The sequence below is a fragment of the Mustela erminea genome, chromosome 8 (genome assembly GCF_009829155.1).
Source record: "Mustela erminea isolate mMusErm1 chromosome 8, mMusErm1.Pri, whole genome shotgun sequence".
NCBI classification, from domain to species: Eukaryota; Metazoa; Chordata; class Mammalia; order Carnivora; family Mustelidae; genus Mustela; species Mustela erminea.
In genome coordinates this window covers 14228979-14250938 of record NC_045621.1, presented here as the reverse complement: position 1 = coordinate 14250938, position 21960 = coordinate 14228979, and the positions used below count along the sequence as shown (strand labels likewise).

General features: G+C 36.6%; 1 protein-coding gene across 1 annotated transcript; it reads left to right on the top strand.

Moving 5' to 3' along the window:
* Nucleotides 1-14: 14 nt before the first annotated feature.
* WDR12 (WD repeat domain 12) lies at nt 15-20864 on the top strand. Its single transcript, XM_032354478.1, has 14 exons — nt 15-94; nt 675-775; nt 5605-5699; nt 9410-9504; nt 10320-10426; nt 11437-11552; nt 11969-12123; nt 13452-13497; nt 15171-15256; nt 16337-16477; nt 16579-16684; nt 16846-16978; nt 19138-19210; nt 20213-20864. Exons 2-14 carry the CDS (start codon nt 735-737, stop codon nt 20288-20290), a joined length of 1272 nt encoding a protein of 423 aa, XP_032210369.1. The 5' UTR covers nt 15-94; nt 675-734; the 3' UTR covers nt 20291-20864.
* Nucleotides 20865-21960: the final 1096 nt, after the last annotated feature.

Here is a 21960-nt window from a genome sequence, read left to right as displayed (position 1 = left end):
TTTTGAGTCTTTTTTTTTTTTTTTTTTCTGTAGCCCGGGCTCTCACCTGGATCTAAAGCCTGGAGCTAGAGGCGGGAACCCTCCGAAAGGCTCGGTAAAGTGAGGTTATGATTGGGATTATGCGTAAGAAAATAAAGCCGTAAAGTCTTTCATAAATTAAAGTTGAAGGCAGAGGAAATATAATACATATCTGGCTGGAACTGGAAAAATTAAACGCCAATAAGATATCCGGAGAGCAGCGTGGCAAAAGACTACAATTCCCAGTGGTCACGGCGCCTGAGAAGCGCAGCTTTCTGGGAGTGGTAGTGTCTAGGAACTGTGTTTGAAGTATCCGTTCTGAGGACAACCTCTTAAAATGAAGAAGAGATAGAAGCAGTTTGAATCGGGCCTTTCCGTATCTCCATAATCGATCACAGGCCTAAATATATTTAAAGAAATAAATTTTTAAGAACGTAGGGACACTCCGCCTTTAAATCTATGCTTCTCTCATCGATGAGTCCTAAATCTAGGAATAGGTAGTTGATGTGTGTGGGCTGGTCTCTGGGTCGGAGCAGCCTCGTGGTTGTCTGGTTGCTGTGGAGGCCGGAGGAAGGAAAGCGGAAGCCCGGAAGGCTGCATCTTCTCGCGTACCTGGGCGAGCTAATTTTGAGCTGCCTCTTTTTGTAACAGACCAGAGCGCCTGCTGCCTGTTACCACTTACGCTTCTGGAGACAAGTCTGTGTGTTCTCCTCGCCATGGCTCAGCTCCAGACACGCTTCTTCACTGACAACAAGAAGTAAGTAAGCGTCCTTTTCTTTCCTCTCCTCTCGCCTCCCTAGGATCCTTACCAAGAACTCCTTCCGTGTGACTTTGTGGAGCCTCAGTTGTCTTTGCTCTCAATTTCTCCCCGCTTCCCCCTCCCCCCTTTTTTCCCGTACTCCTGTCTTGAATGAGTTTCCCACTCGATCGGAAGCTGTACCTTGCCAGGATTTCTCCGGGATCGACCTCTGAGATCACAGATCCTTTTTTTTTTTTTTTTTTTTTTTTTTTTGCCTGGCTTCTCAGGCTGTGGGTAATTTGAATTGCGAGTGTAGAGGGATCTGAAGAGCTTCAGGTTTGCTTCCTGAATGATGCACGTACGTAATTTTTTAAAATGCACAATGGACCTAATTGTTACAGGCTGCCTGCTAGTGGTGTTTCACCGTTTCTGAAAACACAGGTTTGTTTTCTTTTTAAGTAGGTGATCCACGATTCTTTTCTAAATCAGGCTAGAAAGTGGAACTCTGATTAGGGCGTTGGTAGAACCGGTTTTTGATAAAAGACTGTAAAGTTAATTAAGTTGGTTATTTATTTATATATATAATTAAGTTAATAAATAATAATTATTGATAAATAATAAATTAATAAATAATATATTTATTTATATATATAAAGTTAATTAAGTTGGTTTGTGTATTTATATATATGCTTATACATGGATGCGTGTGGGTATATATATCTGTGTGCGTGTGTGTGTGTGTGCGTGTGAGCATTTTTGCTAATGGTCCCTAGGTCAGTAGCATTCATTTGAAACCTAATTGTATTCAGTCTTGCAGTGTATATTATACTATTACTTTTTCTTAGTGTCTCTTCAGCTACAGTGTAAGTTTTTTGGTGGTAGGGGACTGAGAATTATAGTCTTGGATTGACTGAGTCAACAAATGTTTGTCAAGTTCTTCCCATGCTGATGATATGTAATGAATATTTTTTGTATTAACGAGCTAATGTCAGTGGTAAACTAGAAAACTTCCACCTCAATTATGATTATGTCTTTGGTTCTTTTTAGCTTTATGAGTTGACTGGGTAAGTCATATTCACTCCTCTTGTATTTTGGCTTACAGGATACATAAATTGTATTATCAATGCACATGAGTATTTATACTAGGTCTAGATACTTTTTAAGGAAGGTGGTACAATAGCATGAACACTATTTTTTTTCTAATTGAAATTCTTATTGAGATAATCATTGATTCACATGAAGTTTAAGAAATAATAGACCACTATGTTTTAACCCCTGAGGTAAATGGATAAACATTATATATACGTTTGTGTGTGTGTGTGTGTGTGTTTTTAAATGCTTCAAAAAGGTAACAGAACCTAAAAATTAAGTTCTTGCTTCTTGCTTCTTATACATAGTATGTGTTCTGGTGAGTAAAATGGGGGGGGGTAATTTTTTTTACATATATGTGTATGACTTACGTAAACGTGTGTATGAATTATGCTACTTTCTCCCCCTCATTTTACTGACCAAATAGTAAGCGAAGGGAAAAACTAAAAACTTCTTGGGAGTGTTTTCTCTTTTTTAAGATTTATTTATTTATTTTGGAGAGAGAGCGCTTTTGTGCAAGTCGGGGGAGAGGGAAAAGGGGAGAGGGAGAGAATTCCAAGCAGATGCCCCACTGAGCGTTGAGCCCAATGCAGGGTTTGATCTCACTACACATGAGATCATGATCTGAGCCAAAACCAGGAATCAAACGCCCAACCAAATGAGCCATTCAGGCACCCCCAGAAAAACCTAACACTTTAATTCTAGGTTTTGTTACCTTTTGGAGAACCTAAATCATTATTTACATTTTTTTTAAGGTATAATACATATAAATATAACTGTAGCCTTACTATTCAAAGTGTAGTTTGAAGATTAGCAGCATCAGCATCACTTAGGAGCTCATTAGAAAAAGTAGAATCTCAGATTCCACCTCAGATCTACTGATTGAGAATCTACATTTTAACAAGATCTGAAGCTGTCTACTTCATTGTGGCGAAAAGATTTATTGTATTATGTCTTGATGAGCTCCTGGATTCTACCTTACCATCTTTTGAAACTTTTCCATTCCCCATGGCTAGGGCTTTAAATCAGGCTTTAGACTTTTTTTTCTTAGAACAACTTTCTTGAGATGTAATTCACATACAACAGAATTCACATTTTTATTTTAAGGTTTTACTTATTTATTTGACAGAGAGAGAGAGAGATAACAAGTAGGCAGAGATTCAGGAAGAGAGAAGGGGGGAAGCAGATTCCCCACCAAGCAGGGAGCCTGATGCGGGGCTTGATCCCAGGACCCTGAGATCATGACCTGAGCCGAAGACAGAAGCTCAACCCACTGAGCCACCCAGGCACCCCCAGAATTTACACTTTAAAGTGTCCAGTATTGGGGCACCTGAGTGGCTCAGTTGCTTAAGCATCTGCCTTTGACTCAGGTCATGATCCCAGACTCCTGGGATCCAGCCCCGCATTGGGCCTCCTGCTCAGTGGAGAGCCTGCTTCTCCCTGTCCCTCTGCTGCTCCCCCTGCTTGTGCTCTCTCTCTCTCTCTTTCTCTGTTAAGTAAGTGAATAAAGTCCTTCAATAAATAAAAATAAAGTGTCTAATATTTGCAAAATTGTACAACCATCACCACAATTTTAGAACATTTTTCACCACCTTTTAGCTATTACCCCCTAATCCTTCCAACCGAGCCCTTGACAACCACTAATCTACTTTCTGTCTGTGGATTTGTCTGTTCTGAATTTCATATAAATGTAATATAATGTAAATATATTAAATTATATGTAAATACATTAAATTAGAAATATAATGTAAATTATGTATTATAAATGTATTATATATAAATACATTAAATTATAAATATAATGTAAATGCCTGGGTGGCTCAGTCGATTAAGCAACTGCCTTTGGCTCAGGTCATGATCTAGCCCTATGTCAGGCTCCCTGCTCACTGGGGATTCTGCTTCTCTCCCTGTGTGTGCGGTCTCTCCCTCTAGCTCTTACTCTGTCTCAAATAAAATCTTTTTAAAAAAAATTATATGTAGTCTTTGTGACTGGCTTCTTTCACTTTCTTAGGATGATGTTTACAATATTCATCCATTTTGTAATATGTATCAGTACTCATTCTTTTAAGATTTTATTTATTTATTTGACAAATATACACACAGCGAGAAAGGGAACAGAAGCAGGGGGAGTGGGAGAGGGAGAAGCAGGCTTCCCGCCGGGCAGGGAGCCCAACGCAGGGCTCAATCCCAGGACCCTGCGATCATGACCTGAGTCAGAGGCAGAAGCTTAACGACTTAGCCACCCAGGGGCCCCATCATTCTTTTTTGTGGCCAAATAATATTCCATTATATGGATATGGGATACCAAATTTTGTTTACAATTTTTAAGTTGATGGACATTTGGATTATTTCCACTTTTTGGCTATTATGAGTAGTGGTGATGTGAACTTTTGTGTACAAGGTTTTGTTGTTCTTGTTTTAAAGATTTATTTGTTTGGGGGAGGGGAGAGTGAAAGTGAGCAGGGGAGAGGGGCAGAAGAAGAAGGAGAGTCTTTTTTTAGCAGACTCTGAGCTAAGCCTGGAGCCTAACATGGGGCTTGATCTCATGACCTGAGATAATGACCTGAGCTGTAACCAAGAGTCTGTTGCTTAACCAGCTGAGCCACCCAGGTGCCCCTGTGTACAAGATTTTGTGTGGTCATGTATTTTCATCTCTCTCAGGTATAGATGTAGAAGTGGAGTTGCTGGATTAAATGGTAGTTTCATGTTTAACTTTTTGAGGAACTGCCAGGTTTTCCCAAAGCAACTGTACCATTTTACATTCCCATCACTAATGAATAAAGGTTTGAATTTCACCACTTCCTCACCAACACTTCGTTCTTTTTTATTATAGTTATTATAGTGACTGCAAACTGATATTGTATGTTTTGATTTACATTTCCTTGATGAATAATGATGTGGAGCATCGTTTTCATGTGCCTGTTGGCCATTTGTCTATCTTCTTTGGAGAAATGTCTATTATAATTCTTTGCCTGTTTTTCAAATTGTGTTGTCTTTTTATTATTGAGTTGTAAGTGTACTTTATATATTCTAGATAAAAGTTCTTTATCAGAAACGTGATTTGCACATATTTTCTCCCATTCTCTCTTAGAATAGTTTTGTAATTTGACCCTTGTTGTGTGTTCCTCTAATCCAGTCTCAACAGTGCTGCCAGGAAGAGCTAATGAAACAAAATTCCAATGATAATATTCTTTAATTAGGACTACTACAGTGATACCTCATTGCCTAGAGAAAGAAGTAAAAATTACTTCACATGCTGGATTAACCATTTTGTGCACATCTCCTTAACCTTACGTTTGGTCACTGTCTAGAGCAAAATCACACTTTGTGGAGTAGGCTGAGTTGGCAGTTTAGTAACTGTTAGCTATTGGTTACTGCTCTTCCTGCTGTTCGGCACCCCTTCTGTCTACCTCTGTTACTGACAAAGTCACTTAACAGATGTAACTTAAGAGTGATCTTCCTTGTGCATTCTTTTATACCCTGTTTTTTTATCCTTTGGTTGAAATGACCTACAGCTTCTTTGTTCTCCCATTCTGTATATCACTTATGACATTGTTCTTATGTACTTTTTTGTATTTTGATTACCAGACTCTGACCCTTTCTGAGAACAGAGATCATGTCCTAATTTATTTTTGTTAACCCCATTTAGCAAAATGTCTGGCATGTAATAGATACCATTAAATACTTGTTGAATGAATAGATGCACACTTGTTAAAATATCTGTAGTTTGACGTTGACGTATCATTTCCTTTTTACAGATACGCGGTAGATGATGTTCCCTTCTCAATTCCTGCAGCCTCTGAAATTGCTGACCTTAGTAACATCATCAATAAATTGCTGGAGGCCAAAAATGGTGGGTATCAAGGCTTTGAGAAGTTAGGAGAGGGTGCAGTGCCACGAACTACACTATAAAATAAATCACATTTTTATTTTATTTCCTCCTCTTTTGGCCTTATTTTATGATACTGTATGCATTTTGTAATGGTAAAAGTTATAAATTGTAACATGGGTTTTCCTGCTGCATGATGCTTTTTCAAGTGCTTTGAAATAGAATTTTTTGGAAAAAATTATTTCAGTTTAATTTGTTTTTAAGGCAATATGGTGATTGAGATTTGGGAATAATATTTTAGTGTAATAGTTATGACATTGTGATTGTGCTAGAAAGGGCTCGGATGGGTAGACATAGAATAAGCATCTAGGTGCTTGGATCTTACTTAAGAGCTATACTTATACAAAGCAAAATGACAATGTCACTATTTGAGTATTTTGTGTAATAACAGATGCCAATATTAGTACTGGTATTTTTTTAAGTCTTTAGAATTCATTGAAAAATTAATGGATAAAGATTTATAAAGGGTATCAAGTAAAACATTCAAAAGATGTAAATATTAGGGGCGCCTGGGTGGCTCAGTGGCTTAAAGCCTCTGCCTTCGGTTCAGGTCATGATCCCAGGCTCCTGGGATCGAGCTCCGCATTGGGCTCTCTGCTCGCCGGGGAGCCTGCTTCCCTTCCTCTCTCTCTGCCTGCCTCTCTGCCTATTTGTGATCTCTGTCTGTCAAATAAATAAAATATTTTAAGAAAAAAAAAAGATATAAATATTAAATATATGCTGTTGTGTGAAAATAAATTATTAGCCCATAAAATTAATATGAACAAAGTATGCAAAAATATTGATGAAACAAGATTGGTCATGGGTTAATAATTGTTAAAATTGGATGAGAGGTATGTGAAGGTTTATTACTCTCTTCTTTTGCTTATGTTTGACATTTTCTATAATCAGACTTTTTAAAAAATTGATGAAATCATACATAAAATAGAAGATTTAAACAGAAAAATTGAGAATAACATAAAGCATGATCTTTCAAAATAAAACTTGTCTGAGCACCTGGGTAGCTCAGTTGTTTGAATGTCTGCCTTCAGCCCCAGTCATGATCCAGCCCTGGGATGGAGCCCCACCTCCACCTCCCTGCTCAGCAGGGAGCCTGCTCCTCCCTCTCCACTCCCCCTCCTTGTGCATGCTCTCTCACTCTCTCTTGCTCTCTCAATATCTCTGCCAAATAAATAAATAAAATCTTTAAAAATATAAAATAAACTTTAAAAAAATAAAAATATTCTTGCTTCCAAATGGTGATGTCATTGACAAGTTTTGTTTTTATTTTATTTTTTTAAAGATTTTATTTACTTATTTGAGGGAGGGAGAGAACAAGTGGGTTGAGAGGCAGAGGGAGAAGCATGCTCCCCGCTGAGGGGGGAACCTGATGCAGGTCTCAATCCTGGGACTCTAGGATCATGACCTGAGCTGAAGGCAGACACTTAACCTACTTACTGAGCCACCCAGGTGCCCCAAAGCAAGCATATTTTTAAACAGATGTTTCTTTTTTTTTTTCAGCATAACAGTATTCATTATTTTTTCGCCACACCCAGTGCTCCATGCAATCCGTGCCCTCTACACCCAGCAAGGAGCCCAACAGCTCCACCACCTGGTACCCCAACCTCCCACCCCCCCCTACCCCCCCACCCCCCGCCACTGAAGTAAACAGATGTTTCTGATACTTCAGCGTTCTTTTGATTCTACCCTAGCTGGAGGAATGGAGAGGTGAGAGTTATAAACTAATGCCTGATTTTTTTCCCCTTCTCCATCTTGAAATAGTCCCATAATTTTTTTTGTTAAGTGTGAGAAGATGTTTTGTTTTCCTTTTCTTTTCTTTTCTTTTTTTAGTAATCTCTACACCCAATGTGGGACTTGAATTCATGACCCCTAGAACAAAAGTCTCATGGTCTTCCAACGCAAGCAGCCAGACATTCCTGACATGTTTTTGAACCACTTTATTTTTTTTTTTGGTGGGGCATGTGGCAAGGTCTGCAATGTTTTCATTACTAGCAAGCTGTTGTTTTTCATTCAGAGCTATTCATGTAACATTTCCCACTGGTCTTTGTCTTTACTTCCATCTGTTGATGTATAGAGATTTTGATACATAGTTACTTCTAAATTGCCTGACTATCGTATATTCTTATTGAAAAAAATATCTCAACTATAATAATAATTCTCATAATAGGGGTGCTTGGGTGGCTCACTTGGCTAAGCCTCTAATTCTTGATTGCAGCTAGGGTCATGATCTCAGCGTCATGAGATTGAGCCTTGTGTTGGGCTCCTTGCTGGGTGTGGAACCTGCTTGGGATTCTCTCTCCTTCTACCTCTCCCCACCAACTCACACTTTCTCTCTTTAAAAATAAAAGAAAAAAGAAAAAAAGAATTATTCTTGCAATAGATGCTTTGCATTACCAGTATATGGATATATGGATGTTTGTTATTGCCCAAACAGTTGCATATTTTTTTAAATTTTTAGAATGAACATTGGTTTCTTTTTTAATAAATTAAGTGAGAAAGTCATTGCTCTTGAGTTGAAGATGCAAATGATTCAGATTTCAGATTTTTAAAAAGTAACAATCCAAATAATCAATGAGAGTTTTTTCAGAAGTATCCTAGCTAATAAATGCAATAAAAATGAAGAATTTTTAGCATTTTGTAACTCCAAGTGAAATAATGGGTAGTGATTATCAATAACTGATAAAACTATTAATTAGTTAAAAGACTGACAGAATATTATGATGGATGAGATAAGAGGGACATTATCAGAGCTCAGATACAGATTTTTTCACATCAAAGAAACAGATCAAGATAATACACTTCCAGATGTGATGCGATAGGAGACACATAATACTATGTGTAAATATTCTTACCCCCTAAAAAAAGCACACCTGAAATCTAATCAAGTGTTTAGGTCTGCCTAGTGTACAGGACATGTAGGTGGTAGAGGAAACATGCTAATGGATACCATGGAGATGTAATCAAATCCAGAATGAAGACAGATGGCCTAGTTTCTTTTACAAATAAATGCCAAGGGATAAAAAGGAGGAGGGAAAAATGTTAAAGATTAAATAAGACCTATTAATCAAATATAATGTGTGGACTTTGGATGCTGATTCTAAAGAACTCACTGTAAAAAGACATTCATGAAACCAGGAAGCATGAACATTGGCTATTTAATATTAAGAGGAATAATGATTAAATTTTTTAACATTGCCACTATTTTTTTAAGTCCTTATATTTTAGAAATACGAACTAAAGCATTTACAGATAGAATTATAGCATTGCAAGGGTTTGATTTTAAAATAAATCAGCAGAGGAGTGGAATGAGGTATATAGATGACGCCCATGAGTTGGTAATTGTCATCATATGTGATAGAGATGAGGTTTCATAATGTTATTCCTACTTTTGTATATATTTGGAATTATCCATAGAATAAAAAGGTTTTTTAAATAGAGATAATTATACCAACACCACCGATAAAAAATTATACCGACAGAGGAAAGTACTCTGTTCTTAAAAATCACATAGCATACTGGAATACATGGCCCAGTTATGCCATAGAGAAATTCTGGAGACACTCCCAGGCCACACTGGGATAAAAGGTACCTGTTTATTTGGGGGTTTCTCATATACCTCTGCTGACGTTACTTCAGGTTCTAAGAGTGATCATTTTGTTATGCATTTTCTTTAGAGTTCCACAAACATGTGGAGTTCGATTTCCTTATCAAGGGTCAGTTTCTGCGAATGCCCTTGCTCAAACACATGGAACTGGAAAACATCTCCTCAGTAAGTTCAAATGTTTACCTGCTGTATTTTATGTCCAGTGTTTTCAGATAATGTGGAAAGCTTTTAGAATCACCTGTGTCTTTAGCAACCCCAAATTTTTTTGATTATTGTTTTTTTCTAGAAATTTGAACTTTAGTTTTTCTGTATTCAGTTTTGAAATCCCCTCATCTGAAGGTGTATTAGGAAATGCAGGTGAACCAATATGGGAAGGAACTTTCGTATTTATGGAAGAATTGTCAAGAAAGGGAATAGCAAATATATGTTTACTGCTAATAAAGGTGTACAAAATGATTGTGTACATATAAAAACTACGGGTTAGGTTATTGGGATTTAGAGTGGTTCCCCCTTCCTCTAATTTTTAAAGTTCCCTTACTATTGCTTTTATAATTTATAATTGCTTTTATACTTTTAGGCAGGTTTTAGAACTGTGATAAAATTACAATTTATCATTTTAACCATCTTTAAGTGTATAATTCAGTGGCATTATGTACATTCATAGTAATATGCATGCATCACTACTGTCCATATCCAGAACTTTCCCGTCATCCTCATTAAACAGGATGCTTTTATGATTTTGATTTTATTTTTGAAAGTTTCTTATAGTCTCCCCTCCACCTACCCTGCACTTTTGGCATAAATTTTCCAAGGTCATTAATGTTTTTAATAGTACTTTTAGGTCAAATGAAGTTTTTCACCTTCACATGGCTCCAAATTTTTGGAGTTATGTGGGGACTGACATGAAGGAGACCTGTTAATAGTGTACGATTTTAAAACTGTACTGCCCGATTGATTTCTGGTTATTTCTCTGTGTCTAGGAAGAGGTTGTGGAACTGGAATATGTGGAGAAGTACACTGCTCCTCAGCCAGAGCAATGCATGTTCCATGATGACTGGATCAGTTCCATCCAAGGGGCAGAGGAATGGTACTGCCGTATGAATGTTCTTCTGTCCATGCCACCTCCCGCAGTCTTTTTAAGTGTACTGTGTGAATATTCTTCTCCGATTGACTGTGTTCTTTGTAAAAGTAATTTTGTGATATATGTCTTGATGACCATGGTGAAGATCTCTCCTTCACTTTATTTAAGAAGAAACATATCTATTAATAGGTTTTCTGTTCTGTCTCAAGATGTTGTATTGACATTTGTCAGTATATTGGGTAAGTCAAGTGTCTTAGGGTATTTGTTTTATTTGAGTGTGTTGCTTATTAGACCAAAGATATAATTTGTTTCACAGAAGGAGAAAAGAACTTTTATAGCCACAAATCTCCTAGCCTGTTACCATGAAGATGCAGATCATGTTATTTTGGGACTAACAAAGGCAGACTAGATTCGAGCAGATATACATGGCAAACCCTCACTGGCCATACTTGTAGAAAAGCATCTTAGTGAGTGAATCATAGTACAAGCTTCCTTCCTTCAAAGAATATCTTCCTGGAGTTGTTTCCCAAGTGATTTTTTTTACTGGTTTTACTTTTACTTTAGGTGATTTTGCTGTTTTTCTATTAAAAAGTTTTCACTGGTTAAGTACAAAGGACTGTTAGGCTTTATAAGTAAGTTCCCTGGGAGTTATAGTGTTGACAACAGTAATGAAAATGAAATCTAGGGTTTTTCTATTAAAAAGTTTTCACTGGTTAAGTACAAAGGACTGTTAGGCTTTATAAGTAAGTTCCCTGGGAGTTATAGTGTTGACAACAGTAATGAAAATGAAATCTAGGGTTTTTCAGTTACATTTTTATTTTTAGGAGGTTATGAAAAGTCGAACATAACCTCTTCTAATCTATTTGGGTGTGTTTTGAAATCTTAGTCTTCATGCTAAAAAAAAAATTAGTATAATCCTGAAGGTTTACTTTGTCATTACTTTAGAAATATACTTGATTGCAGGTTTTGAAAAAGCTGCTTTTTGTATTTTATGGGTTTTTTTTTTCTCTTCATAGGATCTTAACTGGTTCTTATGATAAGACTTCTCGGATCTGGTCCTTGGAAGGAAAGTCAATAATGACCATTGTGGGACATACAGACGTTGTAAAAGATGTGGCCTGGGTGAAAAAAGGTTAGGACTCTTTGCCTAAACTGAAAGGAATCCTGCATAGGAAATTGGAAATAAGCCATTTTCAGTGCTGGGGCAGAATGGAGATGGTGTTGGAAGTGCCTCAATGCCTCAGTTTTTGTGAGGCCTTTCAAAAATAAAATGTTCAAGCAGAAAAAGATTATGTAAGAAAATCTGTAAGTGGTAGAGTTAAATCCCTACGTACAACAGATAAAATATACTTTCAAGTTAATACTGTGTTCAACTCCTATTTTATAGTATTTTTGAAGGATCATCCTTTTATACCATGTTACTTCTTTTTCTAAGATGGCTAATGTCTTTCTCAAGAACAAAAAAATTTGATTCTTCAGTTTCAGAACACCATGTATTTTAAAATTTTGTACTACTTTGTTCTTATTCTTCTCTTCTCCTCTCTTCAGATAGTTTGTCTTGCCTTCTACTGAGTGCCTCTATGGATCAGACGATTCTCTTATGGGAGTGGAACGTGGAGAGAAACAAGGTGAAAGCCCTGCACTGCTGCAGAGGTCATGCTGGAAGTGTGGGCTCTATAGCTGTTGATAGCACGGGAACTAAAGTAAGTAGCTAGTGTGTTGTACTAGTTGTACTAGTTGTACTACTACTAGTACTAGTACTGTTGAATTAAAGTTTGAGCTTCTTACTCAAAAATTTTTTTCTTCATGTATTCATTGTGATAGTCCTACTTTCATAATAGTTGATAATTAGCAAATATGATTTTGAACCCAAAGTAAATAATCTTAAAAGAAGAGATATAAAGATTTACTTCCTCAGTCTGGGTTTCTCTAGTTTAGACTTTATGTAAACGGCAGAAATTTTATGAAATCAGGTAAACAAGGGGTGTAACATTCTTTAATCACAGTGATTGACACTTTCAGTCTTCAGTGCTTCTCAGTGCTGTCATCAATTGAAAATGTCTAGTTGATCATCTAAGCCTTAGTGTATGTTAAGGTTAGTGTTAATAGAGGTGGTTTTACTAGTATTGCTGATTTACTCTATCCTGACAAAATGGTCCAAGTTAGTTAAAAGGAAACAAGCCTGAGTACAACACTGTATGACTTCGGAAGGGTTATAAATTCTCTTGCCATTTGAAAGTTCCCTAAAGCACATTGAAAATTTTGGATTGGGGAATGTTTCTTCGGTATTTCTTTGCTAGTTAGCATAGCAGAGGACATTTCATGCATTCAGAGGTGAAGATTTATGATTATTCATATTGAGCCATAAATGAGGTTTACATATTGTCAAGTCAAAACCTAAATGAATTAGTCATATCCTATCTCTTGGCCATAAGGGATAGAAACTCATCTTGAACATTTTTCAGCTTAAAAGATTGTGAGATCCACGAAGAAGTGAACAATCACATCACCAGCATTTGGGTCTTAGGAACCAAAGAGTTGAGCTTGAATGTGGCCAATATTCCCCGCCCCAACCCCATCTCTCTAAGCTGACTTTATTCTCTTTCACCTCTAACTGGCTTTTTCCATGTGGCAGTAAAACCTGGCTTTCAGTATTCCTAGGTTTTACATCCTATACCATCTGTCCCTGAAAAAAGACTAACTTCAACTCTCTGGAACACAAGTTCTCCAAAAAAGGTCCTAAAGGAAGAAGGGACATGTGTGCACAGTGTAGACCAGCTGCCCACCTCAGTCTTAGCACCATAGCCCAGGTGCAGGGCCATGTAACAACGGCAGCTCCTTCCGTTGCCAAGAGATTGAGGATACAACTTTCAGGAGACTAGGAAGCCTCCTATCATCAGTGTAGATGATACCATAATAGTAAAGGACTTAAGAACAAAGTAAAGGTTTTAAGTTATAAATAGAAAAAGAAGGCAAAAAATATGGTAAATTATGTTACATACTCTTTTTCTCTTTATATATATCTTTTTAGTTTTGCAGTGGCTCCTGGGATAAGATGCTAAAGATCTGGTCTACAGGTAAATACTTCTTGTACTTTGACTTGTTAATGGAGTTTCAGGAATTTCAGTGAAAGACTATTTAACACAGATTTTTCCATAAAAATGGACCCGAGCTTTTGAGGATACAGATAAAGGAGCATGTAGAGAAAAATTAATATACTTCTTTAAACACATTTAAAAATGTGTTTCTGTCTACCACCCTCTTATTTACTGAACCAAGTCACTGAATTGCTGCAAGTAACCAACAACACAATGATACAGTAGGACATAACTGCCTTAGTTCTCAGAGTTCTTATATTCTGGAAACTGGCATTTGAAATACCTTCTGAGTCATTTTGATACACTCCAATATTAGAGAAATTTCTTTTAAGAAATGTAAGCTTTTAAGAAAGTTAAGCTGATTTACTTAAAAAAAAAAAATTTTTTTTTCTGGTTATACTTTAAAAAAAAAAAAATTTGAATGCAGTTTTACCAAACTTAATTTTTTAACTTTGGAAACGTAGAAGGAACAATTAGAGGAGAAAGAGTTGGAGGAGGGAGGAGTCTTAGAGGAAGGTGCCTTGACAATAATAGTGAGGAGGAAAAAAGGTGAAGACCCACAGATATTTAAATGAAAAAGAACTAATAGTCTAGAATTATTTAAACAGGTAAACAGAGCAAAATCGCTGTTACTTCTGAGGGAATCTCTGTATTACGGTACAATACCCTAAATACAGTTCACAAAGTAGAGTTGGGGGAATCAAGAAAAGCTTGAGCGGTATAAGGTGGCGGGAAATATAGATATCATTTCAGATGATCTCCCAGTAATGCTTAAAGAAAACAGTTTCTTTTTTTTTTTTTTTTTTTTTTTTTAAGGTTTATTTTAGAAAGAGAGAGACAGTGCGCAGTAATGGGGGCCAGGGCAAAGGGGGAGAGAGAGAATCTCAAGCAGACTTCCTGGCAGGTGCGGATCCTGAAGCTCTGAGATCGTGACCTGATCCAAAATCAGGAGTTGAACACTTAACGGACTGAGCCACCCAGGCGCCCCTTAAAGCAAACAGTTTTGAGGCAGAAAGTTATTAGGATAATTTTTCCTTTCATGAAATATTTTACTGTCTGAAATACTTTTAATTCATTGTTAAGAAAGTGAAATAGTCATGAAAAATAAACATGACTGGATTGTATCTCCTTTTAATGTGTTTGTTTAACCTTGCCATTCCTTCATAATACAAATGCAATTTGAGCAAACTATCCTACAACTAATAGTAAGCAGTATTTCATAGATATGGTAAAGTGAATAATCATAAAGATGATCTTAAATACATAGCAAAATATCAAACTGGTTAGACTTTAGGATTTTAGTGTACTCTGTTTTTTGCTTTCTCCTTTTGGAAGATTGATAACCTAACCCGGGTATTGTTTTTACATATAAACTTCTGTTAACCAGAATAAAGAGAAATATCCATTCCCTAACCAGTTGAGATAACATGGAGAAAACATATACCCAGAAAAATAAGAAATCTTTTAAGACTGTTGATAATCAGGGGGTGCCTGGCTGGGTAAGGTGGTAGAGCATCCAACTCTTGATCTTAGGATCATGAGTTCAAGCCCCATGTTGGATGTAGGGGTTACAGTCAATCAATCAGTCAAACTTTGCAATTAATATTTACCATAAATTTTTCACATATCAAATCTAATTCTCTGTGATACAGTTCCTACAGATGAAGAAGATGAAATGGAGGAATCCACAAATCGACCAAGAAAGAAACAGAAAACAGAGCAGTTGGGACTAACGAGGGTAAGTATTTTTGCACTAAGAGCTAAGAGTGATTTTTATATTTTTAAGGGGTTTAAAAAACAAAGAATATACAACAGAGACTAGAGAGGCTAAAATACTCTCTGGATCTTTATGAGAAACTGCTGATCTCTGATATAAGCCCCTTACATTACAGATGAGATGATAATATTTAAGGAGGTTAAATATAACAGAGTTATAGAAGTAGATTAACGGTCTCCCTTTTCAGAAATCTTTTCCCCTCTCCTTCATGTGTTCCTTATATTTAAGATAGACATTGCACCTAGTTTGGGGATTTTAATTGGAGAAAAACATTAGAGATTTTGGAGTACTAATAAATGAACCAGGAGCATTATTTAAAGAGTGGACAATAGGTGTTGAGGAAAGGGTGAGAATAACCTCTTGAGATTCATTTACTTGGAGGAGTGAGGGAAAAAATGGCAGCACCTTGACTCAAACATAGATTTCTCTGACCCCAGAGCTTTTCAGCTGACTTCTACATATGACATGTCCATATGAGAGAATTAAGATAGGGTTAATATTAAACTTTTCAAAGTAAAAAGCAGAACAGTTGAGAAAGCATCAGGATATAGAGGAAGGACTACAAATTTGGGAGTAATATTTGGGTTCAAACTTAAATCCACCGTGTATAAGCTGTATGACCTTGAGCAAGTTCTCTTTCTCCACTTAAGTGTCTTCACCTATAAAATAAAAACATGTACCTGGGGGCGTCTGGGTGGCGCAGTGGGTTAAAGCCCCTGCCTTCGGCTCAGGCCATGATCCCAGGGTTCTGGGATCAAGGCCCGCATCAGGCTCTCTGCTCAACAGGGAGCCTCCTTCCTCCTCTCTCTCTGCCTGCCTCTCTGCCTACTTGTGATCTCTCTCTGTCAAATAAATAAATAAAATCTTAAAAAAACAAAACAAAACACGTACCTGTTTTGGAGGATTGTCGTAAAGAAGAAATAAGGCAGGATATGAAAGCTAAAGCATCTGGCATATGGGCTTCACAAGTAAATAACTCCTATTGTTGTTTCAATTATTCTAAACTGAAAATGCTTTTCCTTTTGGGTATCTTATTTCTAGACTCCCATAGTGACCCTCTCTGGCCATAAGGAAGCAATTTCTTCAGTTCTGTGGTCAGATGCTGAAGAAATCTGCAGTGCATCTTGGGACCACACAATTAGGGTGTGGGATGTAGAGTCTGGCAGTCTTAAGTCAACTTTGGTAAGACATAAATTCAGTGGTTCTCTGTTAAACTTTGAGCTTCTAAAGATGGTTATTTCTAGCCCACCATGGTTAAATGTTCTTTCCTCTTTGTTTTTCAGACAGGAAATAAAGTGTTTAATTGTATATCCTATTCTCCACTTTGTAAACGTTTAGCATCTGGAAGCACAGATAGGCATATCAGACTGTGGGATCCTCGAACTAAAGGTAAGTTCTGTAAATCACTGGTGGAGAAATATGTGTAAATAACATGTTTCTCCTCACACTAGAGATGTGCATGAAAAGATAAATTTCTACAAACATTGTTTTGGGTTCTGCCTACTTCTCTTCTAAAATTCAATAATTATTATCTTTTTTATTTTGTTCAGATGGTTCTTTGGTGTCGCTGTCCCTAACCTCACATACAGGCTGGGTCACATCATTAAAGTGGTCTCCTACCCATGAGCAGCAGCTGATTTCAGGTTCTTTAGATAACATTGTCAAACTGTGGGATACAAGAAGGTAAATCCTATTTATAATCTACAAAGAAAATAACATTGATTACCTATTATATACAGAGAAAATGAAATGAATGCTGAAAAGATTATCCAGAAGCAGAAGGGTAAAAGAATGGTTTTTGGTTATATAACCTGAGTTGATAAATATTGGTATCAGAAAGAAAAGCCAGGGTCAAAGGGATTTTTATTTATTTGAGAGAGAGACAGAGACAGAGACAGAGGGATCAGAAGCAGGGGAGTGGGAGAGGGAGAAGCAGACTTAGCTGAGCGGGGAGCCCAACATGGGACTCAATCCCAGGACCCTGGGACCCGAGCCGAAGGCAGATGCTTAACAACTGAGCCACCCAGGCGCCCCTCAAAGGGATTTTCTTCATGTTGATAGGTTATTTTTTGCATTCTGAAAAAGATTATCTTATTTTTAAAGATTTTATTTATTTATTTGGCAGAGAGGCAGGCATAGAGAGAGGAAGGGAAGCAGGCTCCCCACTGAGCAGAGAGCTCGATGTGGAGCTTGAGCCCAGGACCCTGAGATATGACCTGAGCCCAAAGGAGAGGCTTAACCCACTGAGCCACCCAGGTATCCCTGAAAAAGATTATCTTGAACCTTAATATAAATATGATATAGGCGGCCAGTGGTCTCTGAATAAATGAAACTATAATCAAATAATAAATCATATGGTAATAGAAAATTAGGTAAAAAATACATAATTTAAAAGATAAGTAGACTGTAGTTTCTTTTTTGATACTGTTACATACAGAGAGAGAGAGTACCCCCAATGAAATGCATACACAGTTTACTTACATATTTTTAGAAGTAGAATGGAGAGACAGTAATCAAATACATGTTTGTTGTTTGCCTAAATCAGTATTCTGACATCCTTACACTACCTTGTGCTGCATGATTTGTTAACATCTATAAGGCTGTTTACATTGAATTTTAGTTGGATACTTTATGTTGCAGTTAGCATATGGTTTCTGTTAATAGTAGTAAGTGCTTTGAAGAAAATTTAGGAATGGGCTCTTCTTGAAAGTTATTTTCCAGTGAACTGAACAATGGGAAGGTAATAGTCAGCCACAAATCATGGTTAGAGGGAATACCAGATAAGGTATGGAAAATCTTGGGGTGCCTGGGTGGCATTGTTAAATGTTTGCCTTCGGCTCAGATCATGATCCCAGGGTTGTGGAATCGAGCCCCTCATCGGGCTCCCTGTTCAGCAGGAAGCCTGCTCTCCCTCTCCCACTCCCCCTGCTTACGTGCCCTCTCTCACTGTGTCTCTGTCAAATAAATAAATAAAAACCTTCCCAAAAAAATGTGGAACATTTTGGCATGTTGGCAAAATAGCAAGAGGGCCAGTGTTGATGGGATGGCGTAAGCAAGAAGAGTGGCAGGAGATGAAGCAGGTAGTGGTTATACTGAGCAGGACCCTATGGGCCATGGTAAGGAATTTGAGTTCCATTCTAAGTATAATGTGGAAGGCTTTGTGGGTGCTCTAAAGAGGTTGGAAGAATGGCAGCAGAGGGGTTCTAGGTTGGATTCTAGGTATATTTTAAAGACAGCTCTTTGGCAGGATTGGCTCATGGACAGACTATGGAAATAGGAATCAAGGGATAATGTCCATTATTTTCTGCCTGAGCAATTGGGTCATTACTAATGCAACTTACTGTGATGGAAAAGAGTAGAGAAACAAGTTTATGAGGGAAAAATCCAGAGTTTTGGTTGTTTTATTAAATTTATAGTACCCATAAGACATACGGATGATGGGCATTGGATATGCATATCAAAATCAGGGCAGAAGTTTGGGCTAAAGATATAAACTTGAGAGTTATCAGCATATATATGGATGGACAAAGGATATATAAAGCCATGATTTGAGGATAAAAGAAAATTAATCAAGGAAGTGTGAAAATGTCTGATTATGAATAAGTATTTATAAATAAATAGCATTTTTCCTGAATATTTGTTGTAATAAATCTCTGTATTCTGCTAATGATAGGGGAAAATCAGGAGAGATGGTCAAGTAAATACTCAGGATCTTAGGATTAACTGGTTATTGGGGCAAGGATGATATAGTCTGTAAAGTTTTCAGAAAAAATTGCAATTAGTCATAAATATTTTTTAATGTTGTAAAATGCATATAACATGGTAGTACTTTGATCTTTTAGTTGTAAGGCTCCTCTCTATGATCTGGCTGCTCATGAAGACAAAGTTCTGAGTGTAGACTGGACAGACACAGGGGTAAGAACTTACTAGTTATTTGGTAAAGAGGAAAAATAGAGAATCTGGTGTGTGTATTTAAGCAGTTACTAATTTCAATGTGGCTGATAATTATAATTCTGTATTCTAAGTTTCCCTTAATATTATTTGTAAAAATCTCACATCTCATTCAAAGAAGAAACAAATCTGTTCTTAATAATTAGTAAATAAAATTTGAAAGTTTTGAAGCAGTTTTTTTCTCAAGTATTTTAATGAAATGTTTTAAGTCCATAAATTTGCTCCATTAAACCAATTCTAAGTATTTCTCATTTAAAAAAAATCTTGCAGAGTAAGTCTAGACTATAAAATGTGCTTAAAGAATTACAGTTTACTCATTTTTATACATTTCTTTTTTTTTTTTTTTAAGATTTTTATTTTATTTTATTTGACAGAGAGAAATCACAAGTAGATGGAGAGGCAGGCAGAGAGAGAGAGAGGGAAGCAGGCTCCCCGCTGAGCAGAGAGCCCGATGCGGGACTTGATCCCAGGACCCTGAGATCATGACCTGAGCCGAAGGCAGCGGCTCAACCCACTGAGCCACCCAGGCGCCCCTACTCATTTTTATATATAAATATATTAGCTGTTATTGTTGAAGAATTCTTTCCAAATACAGGTCCTAGGGCTGCTTGAATAAGTTATAATATCCATTTACCTGCAAACAATTAAGATACTCTCCTATAAAACTTTATTTTCTTAAGTAGATAAAATTATATCACCCCTAAAACTTTTAAATTTTATTACATTTCTTAACAAATACCTCATAGGAAGTACAATAGCATATCATGCCTCAACCGAATTTAAATGATCACTTTTAAAGTTTTTATATAGTGTATTATAATATGGTAGTGAAAATTGATGTAAGTGGTCCATTTAAGTATTACTCTAAATTATTCCTTCTGTAATCAGAATCATCAGTATTTATGTTTAACTATCATATGAAATAATTATGTTTACTTACATATTTTTTTCTCTTCCTTTACACAGTTACTTCTGAGTGGAGGAGCAGACAATAAACTGTATTCCTACAGATATTCACCTACTACTTCTCATGTGGGGGCCTGAACGTGAATGATAAATTTGACTACAGAGATTGTTTCTGTAAATGAAATTGATCAAGAAGCCCCATATTACATCAGTGATGGTTCAGAAAGCAGCCTCTTTAAGTTTATACAATGTTTTCACCCTTGATAATAGCTATCACTGTCTTTTTATTTTGTATTTATTATACAATAGTTTGTGTTGTTAAAATATAAAACGTGACCTGCCCTCTCTGCCATTAACTCTTGAAGCTAAACAGAGTTCCTTTCACAGGCATTGCTTTGAAGTAACATTTGCTTTTGAAATGCTGTAAAAACTTATATTAAAAATAGAGTAATTTTCCAGTGAAATAGAGATTTTATTTCTGTTGGGAAACTTAAGTTTTCCAATGTTAGCTGTTTAAAAAAAGGATCTTAAGGAAACTAATAAATTCTAATAGAGAAAAAATTAGAAATACAATTTGTTTTAGGTAAGATAAGTGATGTCTAACTATAATAAGACTTTGTGGGTATTCAGAACATTAAAACATGTAGATGCTGCCAATTAAGAGTTTGTTGACATATTTTAAGTGAAGTATTAAAGATATGTTAGATATCTATTAAAGACTTATTAGAATCCTTTGTATTAAAGATATGTTAGAATCCTTTAGAAATTGCATACAGATTTCATGGTAACCAGGAATCTTTCTCCCCAGCCTTTCCTTGTATAGAATAGAATCTTTAGACAAAACCTTCCAGTCAGTATTAGATAATAAACATTCTATAAATTTTATATCATTAGCATTTATCTTAATGAATATGTTATATACCAAATATTTAAAGTAAGTATCTTCTTAAAGTGTGACTTCCATCTTTAATGGATTGGTATTCCTCAAGCAGAGCATTTCAGCGTCTAATATATGGAGAATAAGGTTGGTCTCATTACAGACTGTAATGCAGTGTATCTCATAAAATGTTCCTATCACAGAGGTCCAGGAAGTAATACATATACTTGGCTATAATTGAGAGCCAAATTAACAGTGGATTAAGCCAGTTAGGAGTTTAGTTCTCCTCTAAGATGAAATCCAGAGGCAGACCAAGGCTGGGAGAATGGTTTCCTTCCACACTTTTAGGGACCCAGGCTCCGTCTATCCTTAGGATATGATCCTCATCTTCATATAAGAGCTAGAGCCATAGTTATTATATCATTTCTTAAAAGAAATGCCAAAAAACCAGGGGTGCCTGGGTAGCTCAGTCGATTAAGTGTCAGGTCATGATCAAGGGGTCCTGGGATAAAGCCCTGCATCAGGCTCTCTGCTCAGCAGAGAGTCTGTTTTTCCCTCTCCCTTGGTACTTTCTCTCCCTCTCTTGCTCTCTCTCCAGTAAATCTTAAAAACAAACAAACAAAAAAGTGAATATCAAGTTAGCAAGAAAATATACCAGTGTGTTTTTCTCACTTAGTGCCGATTGGTATAAATTTCATCATATCTGTAGTGTCTGGAAGTGTAAGTTTTATAGGACAAAGAAGAATTTATATTCTTGTTTTGAATGTTCTCTGAATGACCCTTTGTCAGAGTTACCTAAATGTTTTTCTTGACTCACCCAGTCTGGGCTTTTCATTTGTATGCATATACTGGGTAGCTGAAGCAAAGGTAAAGAGGCTTACTTATTAGGTGTAGTAGACAAAGAAGGAAGTGGTATTGGTCAAGTATTGGT

Excerpts from the sequence above, each read along its gene's own strand:
- WDR12 (XM_032354478.1), top strand. The coding sequence starts at position 735 with ATGGCTCAGCTCCAGACACGCTTCTTCACTGACAACAAGAA. Across the intron at positions 10,427-11,436 it reads ATCCAAGGGGCAGAGGAATG|GATCTTAACTGGTTCTTATG; the intron begins GTACTGCCGTAT and ends TTCTCTTCATAG. Across the intron at positions 15,257-16,336 it reads AGCAGTTGGGACTAACGAGG|ACTCCCATAGTGACCCTCTC; the intron begins GTAAGTATTTTT and ends TCTTATTTCTAG.